We start from the raw sequence: 22,692 nt of genomic DNA on the forward strand, positions 1-22,692 counted from the left end.
TTTACATTTACTATGTTACTATGCTAGTCTATGAGACCAGGCTGGACTGAGTAGCAGCAGTATATTTCACCTGATGTCCCATTAACCATGCACAAGTGACACACTGAGGCTTTTGCACCAGAACAACGTTTGTACACAGGGACAGAGTTTCACGTTTTACTGTTGCAACTCATAAACATGTAGCTAATTTCTAAGGAGTGTCTTCCTCTTTACCTTAAATGTGTGAGGTAAAAATAATCAACCTCCACGGAATTGACTTGGAAACACTTGCTTTTATGACTACTGCAAAGCTGCAAAGAACAATTACACACACACACACACACGCACGCGCGCGCACACACTCGCAAGCACACCTTCATTCACTTATTCTCTACAACACGCACACACGCCATCACCCAGCCAGATGCTGTAAAGCTGTGTGTAGTGTGAGAGGAAGTGTGGTGTGGTGCCTGTCTTGGGGACACAGAGGACATTCGCTAACGTCGCTTCTCAGTTGGGCAGCCCGACTCCGGACGGGTGCGCTCTAAACTCGTGACGAAGCTTTCTCAAAGTGAAGCATGCGCACACATCTTTGAGCGGCGACTGATATAGGCTACAGCTCAGGTAAGATCGGCTTTCATGTAACTTTTATCTGTAAAATAATTATCGGCAGTTATATATATATTGAAATAGTCAGAGGAGGTCATGGGTGTGGTGGTGTGGCTGCTTTAACTATAGCGAATGGACGAATTTGTGCCGTTCAACAGCGTGTCAAAGAACTACATAAATTATGAATATATGCTGAGGCGGCTGTTTTTAGCGTGGGCTTGTACATGCATTATTTGATAGTGGTGTAGACTGAAAATAATTCTTAGACGCAAACGGATGCGACGGGGTGTCGGTGACAGAGTGCACTCGATCACATCACTGACATGACAGGCTCAGAATATTTAACTGGTCAATGACAAATGGGATGTCCGCTAGATTGACTTGGTCTTATTGATATCAATCACAGTGATAGATAGCATCACCCCATGTGTAATTGTATGAAAACTGAAATTATTAAATTAAAAGTTTAGACTTAATTGGAATGCATTTTTTATTGTAAAAAAACATTCCTTACCCCAGGGCACTTCAACGGATGAAATAGGGAACCATGTTTGTATGTCCCGTCAATAAATTACCAGATCTATGAAGAAACAGAGTGCACGTGTTTCTTTATTGCATTATTTCTATTCTGCAGGCATAACATTTTGTCATAGCCATAATACACCATAATAATTGCCTATAGAGCACTAAGTACCCACTGGGCACACACTGGTTAAATCAACGTTGTTTCCACGTCATTTCAATGAAATTACGTTGAACCAACGTATAATATACGTTGCATTGACGTCTGTGCCCAGTGGGTAAGCTATACAAACTATGCAAACTTGAAATATGCCACATATTCTACCCCACTGCTGTATAGCCCACCAAAATGCAAGTCTGAAATGTCTGAATATTCAAGCTTCAACCACTGAACTCAAGGCTCTCACAGCCTTTGTCTATACCTGAGAAAAATATACTGACACTTTAAGCAGAATTCTAAGTTATTGCTGTTTAGTGTAACCAATAGCAATCTGTGAGATGCTTTCATACCTAATTTAATCATAATTAATAAAGTTTACAAGTGGACATGTGTGTGCAGAGATTATGTGTGCATAGAGGTATAATTGCTGCGCATATTAATAATAACAGGAGCTTCGAGTGTATGCCTGTGTGTTTGTGCATGATGCATCTCTCCTCTTTAGCCCATGATTACGCACGCGAGAGTCAATGGACAGGCATCTCGAGCCAGTGGCACAGGCAGTGAGAGCAGCGCGAGCACGTTCTGTCTGAGGTAGCCTAGTTGAATGCCCCTGAGCACCACCACTTCAGTGGCACAGATGTGTCTGGTCGTCTCTCGTCTGTAATTCAATGTCTGTAATTATCTCTCGTAGTTGAGGTGGCGCGAGGAAGAGCGGTCGTGGGCGACACACACGAACAAGGTCCGCAGCATGTTTAAGCATGTTTAGCCACTGTTGAATGCAGGTGGAAGAGCGCGGTCGCTGTCCCTGGTGCTGAATGCGCTTGCCAGTCGATCTGCGGCAAGCGTTGCGAGACAGTAAACGTTTTTTGGTCGAGAAAATACGCATGGACTGACGTGAATGCTGAACAACAACCAAGCGGTTAACATAGCGCTGTGCAGAGTAAATTGGTTCTCAAGTCCTCTATTGTTTGAAGGATGGAGAGATTTTTCCTGTCAACCATGCCACTGCTAATTCTCGGCTGTCTAGGTGTCTCTCGCGTTTTAGCGGGTAAGTTAATATTTATGTAGGCTACTTAAAAAAATATATTTTTTCAGCAATTATTCACCCAGGCATTCACGTATTCGCCATGCAGTGAGAACGATAAGGTTAATGTGCGAGCGTTAGGAGGATTGCATTGGTGTTCGTGCAAATAAACCATGGGAATAAGTGAATGTTTGTCCTAATTTGTTTCTAATTGGCATTTAGGCTAGCCTATTCTGTGCAATGAGTGATGAAGCCTGTGTGTGTAAGATCCTGTATTGATACAATGCTCCAGACATTTTATACTGGGACTGGTCTATACTGGTGAAGAAACCTAAGAATTTGGTAAGAGAATAGGATATCTTTGGCAAAAACATTCTATATGCTATGGAACAAGAGCAGTTACGTTTCTGGATTTAAAGGCTAGACAAATTGATTTGTAACATCTCAGCACCAATCGTTTTTATTGCCTACTTCATGTTTCCAGGATGTTTTAATTAATGTAGCCTATTTCGTATTTAGTACCAATAAGCAAGAATAGTACTAGACGTTGAGCCAAGCAGTTGCCAAGTGGTTACTTTCATAAGATTTAGACTCATATGATGTTACACTGACTTAACCCAAACAGGTTCATAGATAACCAACTGTGTGTGTGTGTGTGTGTGTTTGCATGTGTGCATGTGTGTTTGCATGTGTGTATGCGTGTGTGTATGTGTGTGTGTGTGTGTGTGTGTGTGTGTGTGTGTGTGTGTGTGTGTGTGTGTGTGTGTGTGTGTGTGTGTGTGTGTGTGTGTGTGTGTGTGTGTGTGTGTGTGTGTGTGTGTGCGCGTGTTCAAGTAAAGCTGATCTTTGAATTTGATTAAGTAGCACAATGTACAGGTTCAAGCCTAATGTCCCAGGTAATGAAATAGCTTTAATAAAATTATATATTTTTTACTATGCAAAATCTAGTTTTTTGGCTGTGATTCACATGTACTGTTATTACATAATGATGGAGTAGGATAACACATCTATACATATCTTATTCTAAACACATCACAGTAATATGTCATATCTATACAGCAGGGACCAAAATAACAGTTAATGGACCACTGGCACACGTTGCTATACAATCGGTGGAAGAAAATAACAATTTCACATTGTTCCTTGGAAGGCGTGCTGGCAGATCTATGCGTGGGAGTGAACCCTGGGAATAGACTGGTGAGAAGAACCCCAGCAGAATCCATATTGTGCATGCCCGAAACACATGAGTGCTATGGCTTTCACAGCTCATCTTGACGGAGTGCTGCTAATCAAACTGACACACTACTGCAATCAGAATTCACCTCTGGTCCACGCAACCTTGCCCTCTCCAGCATTTACATTTCAGCTGGATTGCATTGCTCCCATCGGCCTCCTCTTTATACCACCTATCACCCTCTCTCTCTTTCGCACACACACTCATACATACACACAGATACTTAGACATAGCCTAGACACAGACAATTTCATGCATGCACGCACATACACACACACATCCTTACTGTGTAAGCACATCATGTTTTGCAGAAAGTGGAGTGCACATATGGGCGGCATGGCTCCTCAATCTAGCTTCTCATACCCTCTTCTCTGGCTACCTGTCATGCTTTCCTTTCTCCTCTACATTGACTTTCTGAAGACTTTTCAGAAGAAACACATTCTGAAGAGTATTTTAGACAAGTGTAATGTTCCCTCCAATCCACTCCAATCCAATCTCCATCCAGAAGTGCCCTTGACTCTCTCCACTTAACACTTCTACTAAGGAGATGGAAGAGGATTAATGGTCTCTCTGATTGTCTGAGTGTTCTTCAATCCTGGTCCTGGAGACCCACAGGGTGTTAGAACTGGACTGGAAAAAAGCCTGCACACTCGGTGTATCCCTAGGTCCACTGCATTGAAGAACACCATTAGATCTATGAATTAGGGGCTAGCTGCATTGCTATGTGTATTTACTCTCTAGTACAGTACTGTCTTGTGAAATGATATACAATAGGTGACATTTACTGTGGCTATAAGTAGTTTGATGTAGATGGAGCAAATTCTCTCTGCACTGCCTGCAGGACTGGCTCATGAGTCAGTGCTTTATTCAATCGTCCAGCACAATCAGAATGTATGAAACAATTAGTGTGAGTAGGACGGATAGATTGAAACAAGCGTGTGGGTGGGCGTCAACACACTGTAAACTTTACAGTTGTGACATCCTTTAATGTGTTTCTGTTTATTGTGAGTCATAAAGTGTCAGTTACCCTGTACTACGAATGCAAAGCTAACGTTTCCATTTAAAATGAACCTCACACTCTTAACGTGGGTGTAAATTCCACCAGACATTTCCTGCTCTGAAACAGGCTCACCATGACACAATAAATCAGTCAATCAACAAATTAAATCAACCAATCAATCAATCAAATAATTAAACAGTAACCAATTAGTAGAAATGCCCAGCAAGTCCTCCTTTAGGGACCCTTTCATGTTCTGATGAACCGAGTAGCTGTTCTAAAGAAACATGTTTTTTACTATATAATGTAATATGACTATTAAACTCCCCCAATGAGGACTCTAATGCTAGGGAACCAGAGGAGTCTTGGCACTCCCTAACCCTGCCACAGATTTTCAGTAGCGGTAGTATATTAACTGTCAAGTGTCAAGTCATCACACCATCCACCTGGAGGAGTTACAGCACCCAGACAGAGGAGTCAAAGGTAGTTAAACACTCATCATCGCCACTCTACTGCCAAATCATTTGCTGTGGAAGTGATAATGGTGCCGGAGGGGATGGCTGCCGTTTTACGGGCTCCTAACCAACTGTACTATTTTGTTTGTTTTTTCGCATTGCTTGTAACTTATTTTGTACATAAAGTTGCTGCTACCGTCTCTTATTACCGAAAAGACCTTCTGGACATCAGAACAGCGATTACTCACCTCAAACTGGATGAAGATTTATTCTTTAATGAGTCCGACATGAAGGATACACTGCTTCCCGGAGACCAGGTCCAAATCCCCGTCATTTGCATGAAGTAAAGACAGAGATACAGGGGTGAAGGTCGGGGTGCCTTGTGAGGATTCGTAGGCGAGTGAGTAAATTGCCACTACCATCGGTTCTATAGGCCAATGTGCAATCATTAGAAAACAAACTGGATGATCTACGGTTGAGACTATCCTACCAACGGGACATTAAAAACTGTAATATCTTATGTTTCATGAGTCGTGGCTAAACGACAACACAGATAACACAGAGCTGGCTGGGTTTTCCGTGCATCGGCAGGACAGAGCAGCTACGCCTGGTAAGAGAGAGAGGGGGGGGGGGGGTCTATTTGAGAACCTCATGGTAAGCTGTAGACCACACTATCTACCAAGAGAGTTCTCATCTATATTATTCGTAGCCGTCTATTTACCACCACAAACCAATGCTGGCACTAAGACCACACTCAACGAGCTGTATAAGGCCAAAGCAAACAAGAAAATGCTCTACCAGAAGTGGCACTCCTAGTGGCCGGGGACTTTAATGAAGGCAAACTGAAATCAGTTTTACCTCATTTCTACCAGCATGTCGTATGTGCAACCAGAGGTAAAAAACTATAGACAACCTTTACTCCACACACAGAGACCCATACAAAGCTCCCTTGCCCTCCATTTGGCAAATCTGATCATGATTCTATCCTCCTGATTCCTGCTTGCAAGCAAAAACTAAAGCAGGAAGTACAAGTGACTTGCTCAATGATGCGGAAGCTACGCTACAGGACTGTCTTGCAAGCACAGACTGGAATATGTTCTGTGATTCATCCAACGGCATTGAGGAGTATACCACCTCAGTCACTGGCTTCATCAATAAGTGTATCGATGATGTCGTCCCCACAGTGACCATATGTACATATCCCAACCAGAAGCCATGGATTACAGGCAACATCCGCACCGAGCTAAAGGCTAGAGCTACTGCTTTCAAGGAGTGGGACACTAATCCGGACGCTTTTAAGAAATCCCACTATGCCCTCAGATGAACCATCAAACAGGCAAAGCATCAATACAGGAGTAAGATTGAATCCTACTACACCGACTCCGACGTTTGTCGGATGTGGCAGGGCTTGCAAACTATTGTTGACTACAAAAGGAAACCCAGCTGCGAGCTGCCTAGTGACACGAGCCTACCAGACGAGCTAAATGCCTTTTATGTTCGCTTCGAGGCAAGCAACACTGAAGCATGCATGAGAGCACCAGCTGTTCCGGACGACTGTGGGATCACGCTTTCCGTAGCCGATGTGAGCAAGACCTTTAAACAGGTCAACATTCACAAGGCCGCGGGGCCAGACGGATTACCAGGGCATGTACTCAGAGCATGCGCGGACCAACTGGCAAGTGTCTTCACTGACATTTTCAACCTCTCCCTGACCGAGTCCGTAATACCTACATGTTTCAAGCAGACCGCCAAAGTCCCTGTGCCCAAGAATATGAAGGTAACCTACCTAAATGACTACCGCCCTGTAGCACTCACATCAGAAGCCATGAAGTGCTTTGAAAGAATGGTCATGGCTCACATCTACACCATTGTCCCGGAAACCCTAGACCCACTTCAATTTGCATACCGTCCCAACAGATTCACAGATGACGCAATCTCAATCACACTACACAATGCCCTTTCCCACCTGGACAAAAGGAACACTTATGTGAGAATGCTGTTCATTGACTACAGCTCAGCGTTCAACACCATAGTACCCACAAAGCTCATCACTAAGCTAAGAACCCTGGGACTAAACCCCTCCCTCTGCAACTGGATCCTGGACTTCCTGACAGGCTGCCCCCAGGTGGTAATGGTAGGCAACAACACATCTGCCACACTGATCCTCAACACTGGGAACCCTCGGGGGTGCATGCTTAGTCCCCTCCTGCACTCCCTGTTCACCCACGACTGCGTGGCCAAGCGCAACTCCAACACAATCACCACACAACAGTGGTAGGCCTGATCACCGACAACGATGAGACAGCCTATATGGTGGAGGTCAGAGACCTGGCAGTGTGGTGCCAGGACAACAACCTTTCCCTCAATGTGAGCAAGACAAAAGAGATGATCGTGGACTACAGGAAAAGGAGAGCCGAAAGGCCTCCATTAACATCGACAGGGCAGTAGTGGAGCGGGTCGAGAGTTTCAAGTTCCTTGGTGTCCACATCACCAACAAACTATCATAGTCCAAACACACCAAGACAGTCGTGAAGAGGGCACGACAACACCTTTTCCCCTTCAGGAGACTGAAAAGATTAGACCACACTACCTACTGAGAGAGTTCTCATTTGTATTCTTCGTAGCAGTTTATATACCACCTCAGTCAGAGACTGGAACTAAGATAGCATTGAATGAGCTGTATTCCGCCATAATCAAACAAGAAAACGCACACCCAGAGGCGACGCTCCTAGTAGCCGGGGACTTTAATGCAGGGAAACGTTAAACTTCCGGCGCCGACAGAGAAGACCGCCTCGCTTCGCGTTCCTAGGAAACTATGCAGTATTTTGTTTTTCACAAGCATTTCGCTACACTCGCATTAACATTTGCTAACCATGTGTATGTGACAAATACAATTTGATTTGACTTAAATCCATGTTAAATGTGCAACCAGAGGGAAAAGAACTCTGGACCACCTATACTCCACATACAGAGACGCATACAGTACAAAGCTCTCCCTCGCCCTCCATTTGCTAAATCTGACCATAATTCCATCCTCCTGATTCCTGCTTACAAGCGAAAATTAAAGCAGGAAGCACCAGGGACTTGATTGATAAAAAATTGGTCAGATGAAGCAGATGCTAAGCTACAGGACTGTTTTGCTTGCACAGACTGGAATATGTTCCGGGATTCATCCAATGGCATTGAGGAGTACACCACATCTGTCATTGGCTTCATCAATAAGTGCATCAATGACGTCGTCCCCACTGTGACCGTACATACATACCCCAACCAGAAGCCATGGATTACAGGCAACATCCGCACTGAGCTAAAGGCCAGAGCTGCCGCTTTCAAGGAGCGGGACTCTAACCCGGAAACTTATAAGAAATCCCGCTATGCCCTCAGACGAACCATCAAACAGGCAAAGCATCAGTACAGGACTAAAATCGAGTCGTACTACACCGGCTCTGACGCTCGTCAGATGTGGCAGGGCTTGCAAACCACTACAGACTACAAAGGGAAGCACAGCCGAGAGTTGCCCAGTGACACGAGCCTACCAGACAAGCTAAACTACTTCTATGCTCGCTTCGAGGCAAATAACACTGAAACATGCATGAGAGCACCATCTGTACCGGAAGACTGGGTGATCACGCTCTGTCGTGGCAATTTCCTGTATTACCAAATGAGGAGAGTTACAAACCACACACCAGTCAGAGTTATACTTAAACTTCATCTTTAATAATATGATCTTTACCATAGCCCTGTGACTTTCAACAATTCACTATCTATAATGAATTGTTGAGAGTCTCAACATAATGGCAACTGAGATCTTTTATAGCAAAGATACACCCCTCTCAACTTACATGACGAACCACAGATCTTAGGAACTCTTCACAAAGGGCCTTTTACTTGAGAAAGGAGTATCCCTTAGCCAGATTGCATTCACTATAAATTATCGCTCAGTTTGGTCTATAAAACGAGGTTCTAATCTCGTTCCTGGTACTTCATAGTACCAAAACATTACCTCATCCAAGGCATAACTCAATTGTCAACTCTATATACTCCCGTCTCAAGTTAACCCCCTCTTCTCCCCACTCCTGGACAAGCTCACTGAGGGGAGTGACTTGCGCACAGACAATCACGCCATCCCTTCACATGGTTTAGCAGATACATTCACATATGAAGACAATGTTCCATTCTGTACTCCTCCCTTTCTGACATTCTGCATATTACCAGAAACATGTAAAAGACAAGCCTGACCTCTCCCCTCTCTGGGCCCCAAGTGACTGAGCCCTAGCTGAGAAGGGAAAAGTACAACTGCCAACAGTATAGTCCAAAGGGATAGTCTCTCAAAAGTCTCTCACATAAGCATATTATGTAAATAAAACATCTTATTCATCTATGTTACCCAACTAATTCTGATTCATCCGCCACAGCTCTCCGCAGCCGATGTGAGTAAGACCTTTAGACAGGTCAACATTCACAAGGCCGCCGGGCCAGACGGATTACCAGGACGTGTACTGCGAGCATGCGGTGATCAACTAGCAAGTGTCTTCACTGACATTTTCAACTACTCCCTGTCTGAGTCTGTTATACCAACATGTTTTAAGCAGACCACCGTAGTGCCTGTGCCCAAGAACACTAAGGTAACCTGCCTAAATGACTACCGACCCGTAGCACTCACGGCTGTAGTCATGAAGTTCTTTGAAAGGCTGGTCATGGCTCACATCAACACCATCATCCCAGAAACCCTAGACTCACTCCAATTTGCATACCGCCCCAACAGATCCACAGATGATGCAATCTCAAACGCACTCCACACTGCCCTTTCCCACCTGGACAAAAGGAACACCTATGTGAGAATATTATTAGTTGACTACAGCTCAGCGTTCAACACCATAGTGCCCTCACAGCTCATCAATAAGCTAAGAACCCTGGGACTAAACTCCCTCTGCAACTGGATACTGAACTTCCTGACGGGCCGCCCCCGTAAGGATAGGTAACAACACATCCGCCATGCTGATCCTCAACACAGGGGCCCCTCAGTGGTGCGTGCTCAGCCCCCTACTGTACTCCCTGTTCACTCATGACTGCACGGCCAGGCACAACTCCAACACCATCATTAAACTTGCCAATGACACAACAGAGGTAGACCTGATCACCGACAACAACGAGACAGCCTATAGGGAGGAGGTCAAAGACCTGGCCGTGTGGTGCCAGGACAACAACCTCTACCTCAACGTGATCAAGACAAAGGAGATGATTGTGGACTACAGGAAAAAGAGGACCGAGCACGCCCCCATTCTCATCGATGGGGCTGCAGTGGAGCAGGTTGAGAGCTTCAAGTTCCTTGGTGTCCACATCACCAACAAACTAACATGGTACAAACACACCAAGACCGTCGTGAATCGGGCACGACAAAACCTATTCCCCCTCAGGAGACTGAAAAGATTTGTCATGGGTCCACAGATCCTCAAAACATTCTACAGCTACACCATCGAGAGCATTCTGACTGGTTTCATCACTGCCTGGTATGGCAACTGCTCTGCCTCCGGCCTCAAGGCACTACAGAGGGTAGTGCGAATGGCCCAGTACAACACTGGGGCCAAGCTTCCTGCCATCCAGGACCTCTATACCAGGCGGTGTCAGAGTAAGGCCCTAAAAATTGTCAAAGACTCCAGCCACCCTAGTCATAGACTGTTCTCTCTGCTACCGCACGGCAAGCAGTACCGGAGCGCCAAGTCTAGGTCCAAGAGGCTTCTAAACAGCTTCTACCACCAAACCATAAGTCTCCTGAATATCTAGTCAAATGGCTACCCAGACTCTTTGCATTGCCCCCCCTCCACACCACTGCCACTTTCTGTTGTCATCTATGCATAATCACTTTAATTAACTTTACCTACATGTGCATACTACCTCAACTAACTGGTGCCCCCGCACATTGACAATTTTTTACTTGTCGTCGGGTCCTCTCCTTGTTCGGGCGGCACTCGGCGGTCGGCGTCGCCGGTCTTCTAGCCATCATCGATCCACTTTTCATTTTCCATGTGTTTTGTCTTGTTTTTCCTCACACCTTGTTTCAATTCCCTCAATCACTTGTTGTGTATTTAACCCTCTGTTCCCCCCATGTCTTTGGGTGGGATTGTTTTTTGTAAGTGCTTGTGCACGTGTTGTTTGTGCGCGACGGGTTTTGTACCCAATTATTCTTGTTATTTTTATGCCGTGGGTTTTGCTAATAAACTGCTCCGACTATTACCAAGTTCTGCTCTCCTGCGTCTGACTTCCCTGCCACCGATTACGCACCCCTTACATTACTGCTGCTCTTTAATTACTTGTTATTTTTATCTCTTATTCTTATCCATATTTTTTTGAAACTGCACTGTTGGTTAGGGGCTCATAAGTAAGCATTTCACTGTAAGGTTGTATTCAGCGCATTTGACTAATAAAATTGTATTTTATTTTATTCTGTGAGGGTATGTATTTAGGAACTGTTGAGTATGGTTAACTGAAATACATCTCAACAAAACAGAATCTGTTCAGCATCTTTTTACAGTGGAACTCATTTCAGCAGCTTATTTTTCAGCGCACCATGTAGTGTACTCCAGCGCACCATGTAGTGTAGTCCAGGGCACCATGTAGTGTAGTCCAGGGCACCATGTAGTGTACTCCAGGGCACCATGTAGTGTACTCCAGCGCACCATGTAGTGTACTCCAGGGCACCATGTAGTGTAGTCCAGGGCACCATGTAGTGTACTCCAGGGCACCATGTAGTGTACTCCAGCGCACCATGTAGTGTAGTCCAGGGCACCATGTAGTGTACTCCAGCGCACCATGTAGTGTACTCCAGCGCACCATGTAGTGTACTCCAGCGCACCATGTAGTGTACTCCAGCACACCATGTAGTGTACTCCAGCGCACCATGTAGTGTACTCCAGCGCACCATGTAGTGTACTCCAGCGCACCATGTAGTGTACTCCAGCGCACCATGTAGTGTACTCCAGCGCACCATGTAGTGTACTCCAGCAAACCATGTAGTGTACTCCAGGGCACCATGTAGTGTACTCAATTGCTCACTTTTTGTCGGAGTGCATATTTTCTAAATTTCTGATCTCAGAGAGCTGAGCTAGATGGAAATGAATGGATGTACTTGTGCTTGTCTGAGACTGAGGGGCATTGTTGCTGACATTGAGAACACACAGTAGACAGACTTAGACAGACAGGCAGACAGACACTAGCTCCTGGCCATCAGGCCTGCGATGGCCAGGACAGACTGACGTGTCCTTGCCATGTCTCTGACGCAGTCTGGAGTTTGCTCTGTTACCAAGAGTGGGTGGTGAGGAGGGGAATGGCAGGGGGTATTGGTGGGGGGGCTGAGCTTTTGGGGGTGGGGGTTCAAATTTGCCATTTAGAGCCCATGAATGCAATATGATAATGGAGGGGTGGTTTGCACCAGTGCTGCTATAGTGCTGTTATAAGTTCCTGTTATACACACACACACGTGCATGCACACACACACACCAACGCACACACACACACACACGCACGCACAAACATACACTCACTCACACACACACACAGCCCCCTCGGCAGCTCACCAGAGAGTAAAAATACGGTTTTTATTTTCTCCTCTCTGTTAATGTCCTGGGGGATAGCCCAGATGGTGTGAGTTACATTAGTATGCTTCCAGGAGTTTACCTGTATCAGTTTCCCCCTCTCTCTCTTCTGTAATAACATGCTATCTAACTCTGCTGCCAGATCTCTGCTGCGCTAGTCCCAGTGCTAATCCTCTCTGCTGCTGCTGCACAGTCTAAAACTCAAATTTTCCCTCGTCTTTTTGAAATTGCACGTCTGTGCATGATATACACTCTTTCTCCTGCTGCCTAAATCCAGTTTAAGAGCTACAGGCCTGGGGACATTCAGGCCGTTCAGACAGGGAAGAGGGAGAGAAGCATACCTCTCACCACCACAGGCGGCTCTCAGAGCAGAACAGTCATGCTCACCAGGAGAGAGAGAGAAAGTGAGAGAGAGAAAAGGAAGAGAGAGGCACAGAGAAAGAGAAAACAAGAGAGGGAGAGAGAGGGAGACCAAGAGTGTGAGAGAGAAAAAGTGAGAGGGAAATACAGCCAGACAGAGAAAGAAAGCGAGAGAGATACAGATAGAAAAAAGCAAGGCAAAGAGAGAAAGCCACGGAGAAAGTCAATGACGACATCTCTTTCTCTCTCTCACCACCATCTCCATCCCAGTGCCATCCTTTTAGGCAGGCAGCTAGACATTACCACACCAGCTGCCTCAACAGAGTAGCTTACACTCTACAGAGAGAGAGAGAGAGAGAGAGAGAGAGAGAGAGAGAGAGAGAGAGAGAGAGGGATAAGGAGGAGAGAAATAAAGAGAATTAGACAGGAAGTGAGGGATGAGGAGAAAGAGTGAAACAGGGACAGGGAGATAGATGATGAGAGAGTGGACAGGAGAAGAGTAGGTTACAGGGAAGAAGAGTGATGAATAGGAGCGAGTGAAAGAAGGAGAAAGGCAGAATAGTGAAAAAATCCTATCATGTTTACGTGCTGTGTGTATTATGTGCCTAGCTCTACTGGGACATTGATTGTGCAGGAGCCTTGATGGGGATTAGATTTAATTTGCAGTTAACAGACGAGCAGATGCACGGGCTTGTCAAATAATCAGCACCGCCACCCACGCTCCATTAACTGGGTTGGTTATGTTTCCACTTGCCACTGTAGAAATATGTATTCAATGTTTATGTATTTTTATTGGTTGGTTGAATTTACATATCAATAAGGTGTTATGCCATTGGTTACGCTTGCAGATAGGAAGAGATCGCAAATGTAAGTCTGATATTGACATGCAAGCGATAGATCACATTCTGAAATACAGTATTCTAATTTCATATTTACAGTGTGTATGAGTTCACTATGTACATGTGCTGATGTATATATGTGTGTACGGTACCTGTTAGATATTGGGGGCATCCTGGGATATGCTTTTGCATGTTATTGATGTAGGAGCAAGTTATTTTTTTATATATTTTTTATTTATCCTTTATTTAATTAGGCAAGTCAGTTAAGAACAAATTCTTATTTACAATGATGGCCTAGGAACAGTGGGTTAGCTGCCTTGTTCAGGGGCAGAACATCAGATTTTTACCTTGTCACCTCGGGGATTTGATCTAGCAATATTTTGGTTACTGGCCCAACGCTCTAACCACTAGGCTACCTGCCGCCCCAGTTAGCTAGCAGGAGTTAGCTAGTGTACTCTAGTTGTAATGGCCGCATTAGCTCCCTGCTAATTCACAGTTATTTCCATGCTAACAGACAAATCACAAATCTTCAGCCATGTCCCCCACATCTGAATGATCGGCAATGAAAAGCCAACCGACATTTACTCCTGAAGTGCTGACCTGTTGCACCCTCTACAACCACTGTGATTATTATTATTTGACCCTGCTGGTCATCTATGAATGATTGAACTTCTTGGCCATGTATTGTTATATTCTCCACCCGGCACAGCCAGAAGAGGACTCCACCCCTCAGAGCCTGGTTCCTCTCTATGTTTCTTCCTAGGGTTCGCCTTTCTAGGGAGTTTTTCTAGGGAGTTTTTCTAGGGCGTTTTTCCCAGCTAAGATGGGGAGAAGTCTATCCACCAAGAGGGACAGTAAAATTGTAACTGGCTCAGAACAGGGCAGCTGTCACGCTCGTCTGAAGAAGTGGACCAAAGCGCAGCGTCGTACGTGTTCATGATAATTTATTCACCAAAACCACTCAAGCAAAATAACAAAGTGAGGAACTATACAGTTCTGTAAGGTGCAGGCACTAAACAGAAAATAACTACCCACAAAACACAGGTGGGAAAAGGCTGCCTAAGTATGATTCCTAATCAGAAACAACGATAGACAGCTGCCTCTGATTAGATGCCCACACCGGGTGGGCATCTATTCACGGCGGCTGCTCCGGTGCGGGACGTAGACCCCGCTCCACCTCTGGCTCCCCCCACTTTGGTGGTGCCTCTGGTGCGGGGACCCTCGCTGCAGGCCCCGGACTGGGGACCCTCGTTGCAGGCCCCGGACTGGGAACCCTCGCCGCAGGCCCCGGACTCGGAACCCTCGCTGCAGGCCCCGGACTGGGGACCCTCTCTGCAGGCCCCGGACTGGGGACCCTCGCTGCAGGCCCCGGACTGGGAACTCTCGCTGCAGGCCCCGGACTGGGGACCCTCGCTGCAGGCCCCGGACTGGGGACCCTCTCTGGAGGCCCCGGACTGGGGACCCTCGTATCAGGCCCCGGACTGGGGATCGTCGCTGGAGGCTCCGGACTGGGGATCGTCGCTGGTGGCTCCGGACTGGGGATCGTCGCTGGAGGCTCCGGACTGGGGATCGTCACTGGAGGCTTCGGACTGGAGACCGTCGCTGGAGGCTCTGTGCCATGGATCATCACTGGAGGCTTCGTGCCATGGATCATCACTCGAGGCTTCGTGCCATGGATCATCACTCGAGGCTTCGTGCCATGGATCATCACTGGAGGCTTCGTGCCATGGATCATCACTGGAGGCTTCGGGCCATAGATCATCACTGGACTTCGGGCCATGGATCATCACTGGAGGCTTCGTGCCATGGATCATCACTGGAGGCTCCGTGCCATGGATCATCACTGGATGCTTCGTGCCATGGATCATCACTGGAGGCTTCGTGCCATGGATCATCACTGGAGGCTTCGGACTGGGGACCGTCACTGCAGGCTCCGGACTATGGCCCGTCGTTGGAGGTTCCGGACTGTGAAACGTCGCCGGAAGCTCTGGTCTGGGAACTGTCGCCGGAAGCTCTGGACTGGGAACTGTCGCCGGAAGCTCTGGACTGGGAACTGTCGCCGGAAGCTCTGGACTGGGAACTGTCGCCGGAAGCTCTGGACTGGGAACTGTCGCCGGAAGCTCTGGACTGGGAACTGTCGCCGGAAGCTCTGGACTGGGAACTGTCGCCGGAAGCTCTGGACTGGGAACTGTCGCCGGAAGCTCTGGTGTGTGTAGGCGCACTGGAGGCTTGATGCATGGGACCGGCACCGGTGGCACCGGGCTGATGACACGCATCTCAGGGCGAGTCCGGAGAGGAGGCACAGGACGTACTGGACTGTGGAGGCGTACATGAAGCCTGGTGCGTGGAATCGGAACAGGTCTCACCGGACTGGGGAGGCGCACTGGAGGTCTCAAGCGTAGAGCTGGCACAACCCGTCCTCGCTGGATGGTTACTTTCACCCGGCAAATGCGGGGCGCTAGCACAGGACGCACTGGGCTGTGCAGGCGCACCGGAGACACAGTGCGCAGAGCCGGCGCAGGATATCCTGGGCTGTAGAGACGCACTGGAGGCCAGATGCGCTGTGATGGCACCATCCGTCCTGGCTGGATGCCCACTCTAGCCCGGGCGATGCGGGGAGCTGGAATAACAGCAACAGTGTGTGAAAACCTTGTGAAGACTTACAGAAAACATTTGACCTCTGTCATTGCCAACAAAGGGTATATAACAAAGTATTGAGATAAACCTTTGTTATTGACCAAATACTTATTTTCCACCATAATTTGCAAATAAATTCATTAAAAATCCTACAATGTGATTTTCTGAAGAAAAAAAATCTAATTTTGTCTGTCATAGTTGAAGTGTACCTATGATGAAAATTACAGGCCTCTCTCATCTTTTTAAGTGGGAGAACTTGCACAATTGGTGGCTGACTAAATACTTTTTTGCCCCACTGTATGTGGTAGTAGAGTAGGGGCCTGAGGGCATACACGTAATGTGTTGTGAAATCTGTTGTGAATGTATTGTAATGTTTTTAAAATTGTATAACTGCCTTCATTTTGCTGGACCCCAGGAAGAGTAGGGTTAGGGTTAGGGTTAGGCAGCAGCTAATGGGGATCCATAATAAATACAAATACAAATCTGTCACACTGGTGCCGAGACCAGTATTCTTGTCTTCGTGGCACATCTGTTAATTGCACGAGTGAGGGGGAGTGTGAGTGGGTGAGAGAGTGATAGAGTGCGACGATATTTCGGAGCTCGCCTCTTTGCCGCTCTCTTGGCCGGCGGGTTGGAGAATTCATTTGGTAAAAGTAAATAACTAATTTCTCCTCAAAAGAGGAAAGCCTTGGAGGTATGCTTATCACAACACTCATTTGTGGAGTGGAGCTACTGCATGGAAAGGGAAAAGACAGGGAAATGACACACTTATGCATACACACACTGGTCTCTGTGGCTTTGGGCAAGGGGTTTGAAGCCACACTCCAGTGGTTCGCATTCTGGGTTGTACATTTCCACAGTAAACTAGACCATACCATTTTCTATGTTAAACCAGGTCTTAATGACCTCTTGGTTCGGAGCTGTCTGTGCCTCTGTAACTCTGTATTTACTGTAAACCTGGAGTATGTCTATTTATCCGTACTTCTTCTGCCAATCACAACCAGAGGGATGCATAGTAAAAACCATGTTAACAGTATGCAAGTGAGTCATAGCGTGCTGTATTTTAGAGGCTGTGGATCGATATGGGGGTGTTGGAAGGATGCAGAGATTATGAGGGGATGGGGTAGTGGTAGGGGTTGGTTGTTCTATGCCAAGCCTTAACTTTGACTTTCTATTGTCTGAAGTGGAGGAGGCACTGAGCAGCTCCCACTGAAGTGTCAGTCCTCCTGAGCACTCTTTACATTCAAAAGGACTAGGATACTGTCTGCAGTCCACCTGTCAGACTAGGCCCTACTGGAGCACAAACACACTAGCAACCTAGAGGGAGACAGGTACAGATGAAGAGAGAGAAAGAGAAAGAGGGAGAGTATTGTAAAGATAGCTTTGTTGAGTCAGATAGACAAGGAAAGAGAGAATGGCTGAACGAAAGAGGAGGGAAAGAGAGTATGTATGAGAAAGATGGAGATGAAGAGAAAGAGTGACCAAGAGAACAGGAAAATGTTTTGTTCCCCGGGCCCATGCAGCGGCAATAAGCAGTGGCAATAAGCAGTGGAGATAGAGTGAGATTGAAGAGCTAGATTTAATAAAACCGGTGATAGTGCATTCATAATTGAACATGCCATCGTGTTATGGCTCCCAGTCTCTCCCTGCGCGCCTATCGCAGACCTTAATTATTCAACAGCTGCTTTAGATGCCAAATGAGACACATTAACTATATTGTTCCAACTCTGCCTCAGCCTTTCCTGCTGTTTCTTTAACTGCTGTGGGTTTGAAAGTGAGTATGTGACTGCGTGCGTGCGTGCAGGCAGGAGTGGGCGCCAAGGTCCTTTCTGGAAAACTACAGATCAGCACAAACCACTGATTTCTCTATCATGGCACACTAACTATGAATGAACAAAGAACACACCTGCCAACTGTTTTTGATAATGCAGGGACGTACTGCACAGTACAGTCAGCCTGGAGAAGAGTAGGAATGACTGGGAAGCACAAAAGGAGAAGTGTTTCCTCTTGCAATCTCAATGACACGTTTGAAGGATATTGAAAAGCCACTTGTGATTCCCCCAGCGTGATCGTTAGCAGCAGGCGAGGACGTGTTAATGAACATGTGCTAATTTATCGCCGCTCATATCCCCAGGAGGGTAGACTATGGCTGAGACAGCAACCCAAGGTTCAGTTCATTTGTCTGTTTATGGTCTCTCCCCACTGGGCACAGATGCCAATTCAACGTCTATTAATTTCATTGAAATGACGTGGAAACAACATTGATTCAACTAGGATGTGCCCATTGGGTCATTGCACACACACATCGGTGAGAAACACCACCGTATGGGTCCACTTTGATATTCTAATCCCCTCAGCTATTACTGCCAGCATGTCTGTCTGTCTGTGTGATATTTACCAATGAAATGAGAAGTGTTATGCTGGTGAATGAGGACCCAAAAGCGACTTAATAGAAACAGAGTCTTTATTCCAGTCTTAAACAAACAATGATACTCCTGGATATTATCATAGGTAAATCCACAACAGGAAACTGAAATCCTCTCGTCAGTAGAGAGGAACGACTGGAGACGCGACCACAGACTACAGGTCGCTTCGGGAAGGCACAGGCCGTAGCTGACATTGACACCTGCTCACACGCAGCATCTGAAGAAGGCAAAAACACGACAGGGCGGAACAAGGACACAGAACAGCAAACATCAAACAAGGATCCGACAAGGACAGAAGCGGAAAACAGAGGGAGAAATAGGGACTCTAATCAGAGGGCAAAATAGGGGACAGGTGTGAAAGAGTAAATGAGGTAGTTAGGAGAGTAAGGAACAGCTGGGAGCAGGAACGGAACGATAGAGAGAGAGAGCGAGAGAGGGAGAGAGGGAGGGGGAGAGAGAGGGATAGAAAGAGGGAAAGAACCTAATAAGACCAGCAGAGGGAAGCACAGGGACAAGACATGATAATCAATGACAAAACATGACAGTACCCCCCCACTCACCGAGCGCCTCCTGGCGCACTCGAGGAGGAACCCTGGCGGCAACGAAGGAAATCATCAATCAACGCACGGTCCAGCACGTCCCGAGATGGAACCCAACTCCTCTCCTCAGGACCGTAACCCTCCCAATCCACTAAGTACTGGTGACCACGTCCCCGAGAACGCATGTCCATGATCCTCCGTACCTTGTAAATAGGTGCGCCCTCGACAAGGACGGGGGGGGGGGGAGGGAAGACGAACGGGGGCGCGAAGAAAAGGCTTGACACAGGAGACATGGAAGACAGGGTGGACGCGACGAAGATGTCGCGGAAGAAGCAGTCGCACAGCGACAGGATTGACGACCTGAGAGACACGGAACGGACCAATGAACCGCGGAGTCAACTTGCGAGAAGCTGTCGTAAGGGGAAGGTTACGAGTGGAAAGCCACACTCTCTGACCGCGACAATACCTAGGACTCTTAATCCTACGTTTATTGGCGGCTCTCACAGTCTTCCCCGCAGACGAAGGCAGACCGGTAATAAAGTCTAAGGCGATGTGAGACCATGGTCGAGAAGGAATGGGAAGCGGTCTGAGACGACCGGCAGGAGGAGAGTTACCTGACTTAGTCTGCGCGCAGTCCGAACAAGCAGCCACGAAACGGCGCGTGTCACGCTCCTGAGTAGGCCACCAAAACCGCTGGCGAATAGAAGCAAGCGTACCCCGAACGCCGGGGTGGCCAGCTAACTTGGCAGAGTGAGCCCACTGAAGAACAGCCAGACGAGTAGAGACAGGAACGAACAGAAGGTTACTAGGACAAGCGCGCGGCGACGCAGTGTGAGTGAGTGCTTGCTTTACCTGTCTCTCAATTCCCCAGACAGTCAACCCGACAACACGCCCTTCAGGGAGAATCCCCTCGGGGTCGGTAGAAGCCACAGAAGAACTAAAGAGACGGGATAACGCATCAGGCTTGGTGTTCTTATTTCCCGGGCGATAAGAAATCACGAACTCGAAACGAGCGAAAAACAACGCCCAACGAGCTTGACGTGCATTAAGTCGTTTGGCAGAACGGATGTACTCAAGGTTCTTATGGTCAGTCCAAACGACAAAAGGGACGGTCGCCCCCTCCAACCACTGTCGCCATTCGCCTATGGCTAAGCGGATGGCGAGCAGTTCGCGATTACCCACATCATAGTTGCGTTCCGATGGCGACAGGCGATGAGAAAAATAAGCGCAAGGATGGACCTTATCGTCAGAATGGAAGCGCTGGGACAGAATGGCTCCCACGCCCACCTCTGAAGCGTCAACCTCGACAATGAATTGTTTAGTGACGTCAGGAGTAACAAGGATAGGAGCGGATGTAAAACGCTTCTTGAGGAGATCAAAAGCTCCCTGGGCGGAACCGGACCACTTAAAGCACGTCTTGACAGAAGTCAGAGCTGTGAGAGGGGCAGCCACTTGACCGAAATTACGAATGAAACGCCGATAGAAATTAGCGAAACCGAGAAAGCGCTGCAACTCGACACGTGACTTAGGAACGGGCCAATCGCTGACAGCCTGGACCTTAGCGGGATCCATCTGAATGCCTTCAGCGGAAATAACAGAACCGAGAAATGTGACAGAGGAGACATGAAAGGCGCACTTCTCAGCCTTCACGTAGAGACAATTCTCTAAAAGGCGCTGGAGTACACGTCGAACGTGCTGAACATGAATCTCGAGTGACGGTGAAAAAATCAGGATATCGTCAAGGTAAACGAAAACAAAGATGTTCAGCATGTCTCTCAGTACATCATTAACTAATGCCTGAAAGACAGCTGGAGCATTAGCGAGACCGAACGGCAGAACCCGGTATTCGAAATGCCCTAACGGAGTGTTAAACGCCGTTTTCCACTCGTCCCCCTCTCTGATGCGCACGAGATGGTAAGCGTTACGAAGGTCCAACTTAGTAAAGAACCTGGCTCCCTGCAGAATCTCGAAGGCTGACGACATAAGGGGAAGCGGATAACGATTCTTAACCGTTATGTCATTCAGCCCTCGATAATCCACGCAGGGGCGCAGAGTACCGTCCTTCTTCTTAACAAAAAGAAACCCCGCTCCGGCGGGAGAGGAAGAAGGCACCACGGTACCGGCGTCGAGAGAAACAGACAGATAATCCTCGAGAGCCTTACGTTCGGGAGCCGACAGAGAGTATAGTCTACCCCGAGGGGGAGTGGTCCCCGGAAGGAGATCAATACAACAATCATACGACCGGTGAGGAGGAAGAGAGTTGGCTCTGGACCGACTGAAGACCGTGCGCAGATCATGATATTCCTCCGGCACTCCTGTCAAATCACCAGGTTCCTCCTGAGAAGAGGGGACAGAAGAAACAGGAGGGATAGCAGACATTAAACACTTCACATGACAAGAAACGTTCCAGGATAGGATAGAATTACTAGACCAATTAATAGAAGGATTATGACATACTAGCCAGGGATGACCCAAAACAACAGGTGTAAAAGGTGAACGAAAAATCAAAAAGGAAATGGTCTCACTGTGGTTACCAGATACTGTGAGGGTTAAAGGTAGTGTCTCACATCTGATACTGGGGAGAAGACTACCATCTAAGGCGAACATGGGCGTGGGCTTCCCTAACTGTCTGAGAGGAATGTCATGTTTCCGAGCCCATGCTTCGTCCATAAAACAACCCTCAGCCCCAGAGTCTATCAAGGCACTGCAGGAAGCAGCCGAACCGGTCCAGCGTAGATGGACCGACAAGGTAGTACAAGATCTTGATGGAGAGACTTGAGTAGTAGCGCTCACCAGTAGCCCTCCGCTTACTGATGAGCTCTGGCTTTTACTGGACATGACATGACAAAATGTCCAGCAGAACCGCAATAGAGGCAAAGGCGGTTGGTGATTCTCCGTTCCCTCTCCTTAGTCGAGATGCGAATACCTCCCAGCTGCATGGGCTCAGTCTCTGAGCCGGTGGGAGGAGATGGTTGAGATGCGGAGAGGGGAAACACCGTTAACGCGAGCTCTCTTCCACGAGCTCGGTGACGAAGATCTACCCGTCGTTCTATGCGGATGGCGAGTGCAATCAAAGAGTCCACGCTGGAAGGAACCTCCCGGGAGAGAATCTCATCCTTAACCTCAGCGTGGAGTCCCTCCAGAAAACGAGCGAGCAACGCCGGCTCGTTCCAGTCACTGGAGGCAGCAAGAGTGCGAAACTCTATAGAGTAATCCGTTATGGATCGATCACCTTGACATAGGGAAGCCAGGGCCCTGGAAGCCTCCTTCCCAAAAACTGAACGATCAAAAACCCGTATCATCTCCTCTTTAAAGTTCT

General features: G+C 47.4%; 1 protein-coding gene across 4 annotated transcripts in view; it reads left to right on the forward strand.

Annotated features, from left to right (window-relative positions):
• The first annotated feature begins 459 nt into the window (after positions 1 to 459).
• LOC139553674 (fibronectin type III domain-containing protein 5b-like) overlaps positions 460 to 22,692 on the forward strand; it is a 55,332-nt gene continuing 33,099 nt past the window's right edge. For 2 of the 4 annotated variants that reach the window (XM_071366250.1, XM_071366251.1), the window contains exon 1: positions 1,821 to 2,318. In XM_071366250.1, the coding sequence (XP_071222351.1) occupies positions 2,246 to 2,318 (73 nt within the window). In that variant the 5' untranslated portion in view covers positions 1,821 to 2,245. Of the gene's footprint in view, positions 604 to 1,820; positions 2,319 to 22,692 lie in introns of those variants that run through there. The other 2 variants (XM_071366252.1, XM_071366249.1) reach the window with 2 other exon arrangements.

The sequence above is a fragment of the Salvelinus alpinus genome, chromosome 25, assembly GCF_045679555.1.
Source record: "Salvelinus alpinus chromosome 25, SLU_Salpinus.1, whole genome shotgun sequence".
NCBI lineage: Eukaryota > Metazoa > Chordata > Actinopteri > Salmoniformes > Salmonidae > Salvelinus > Salvelinus alpinus.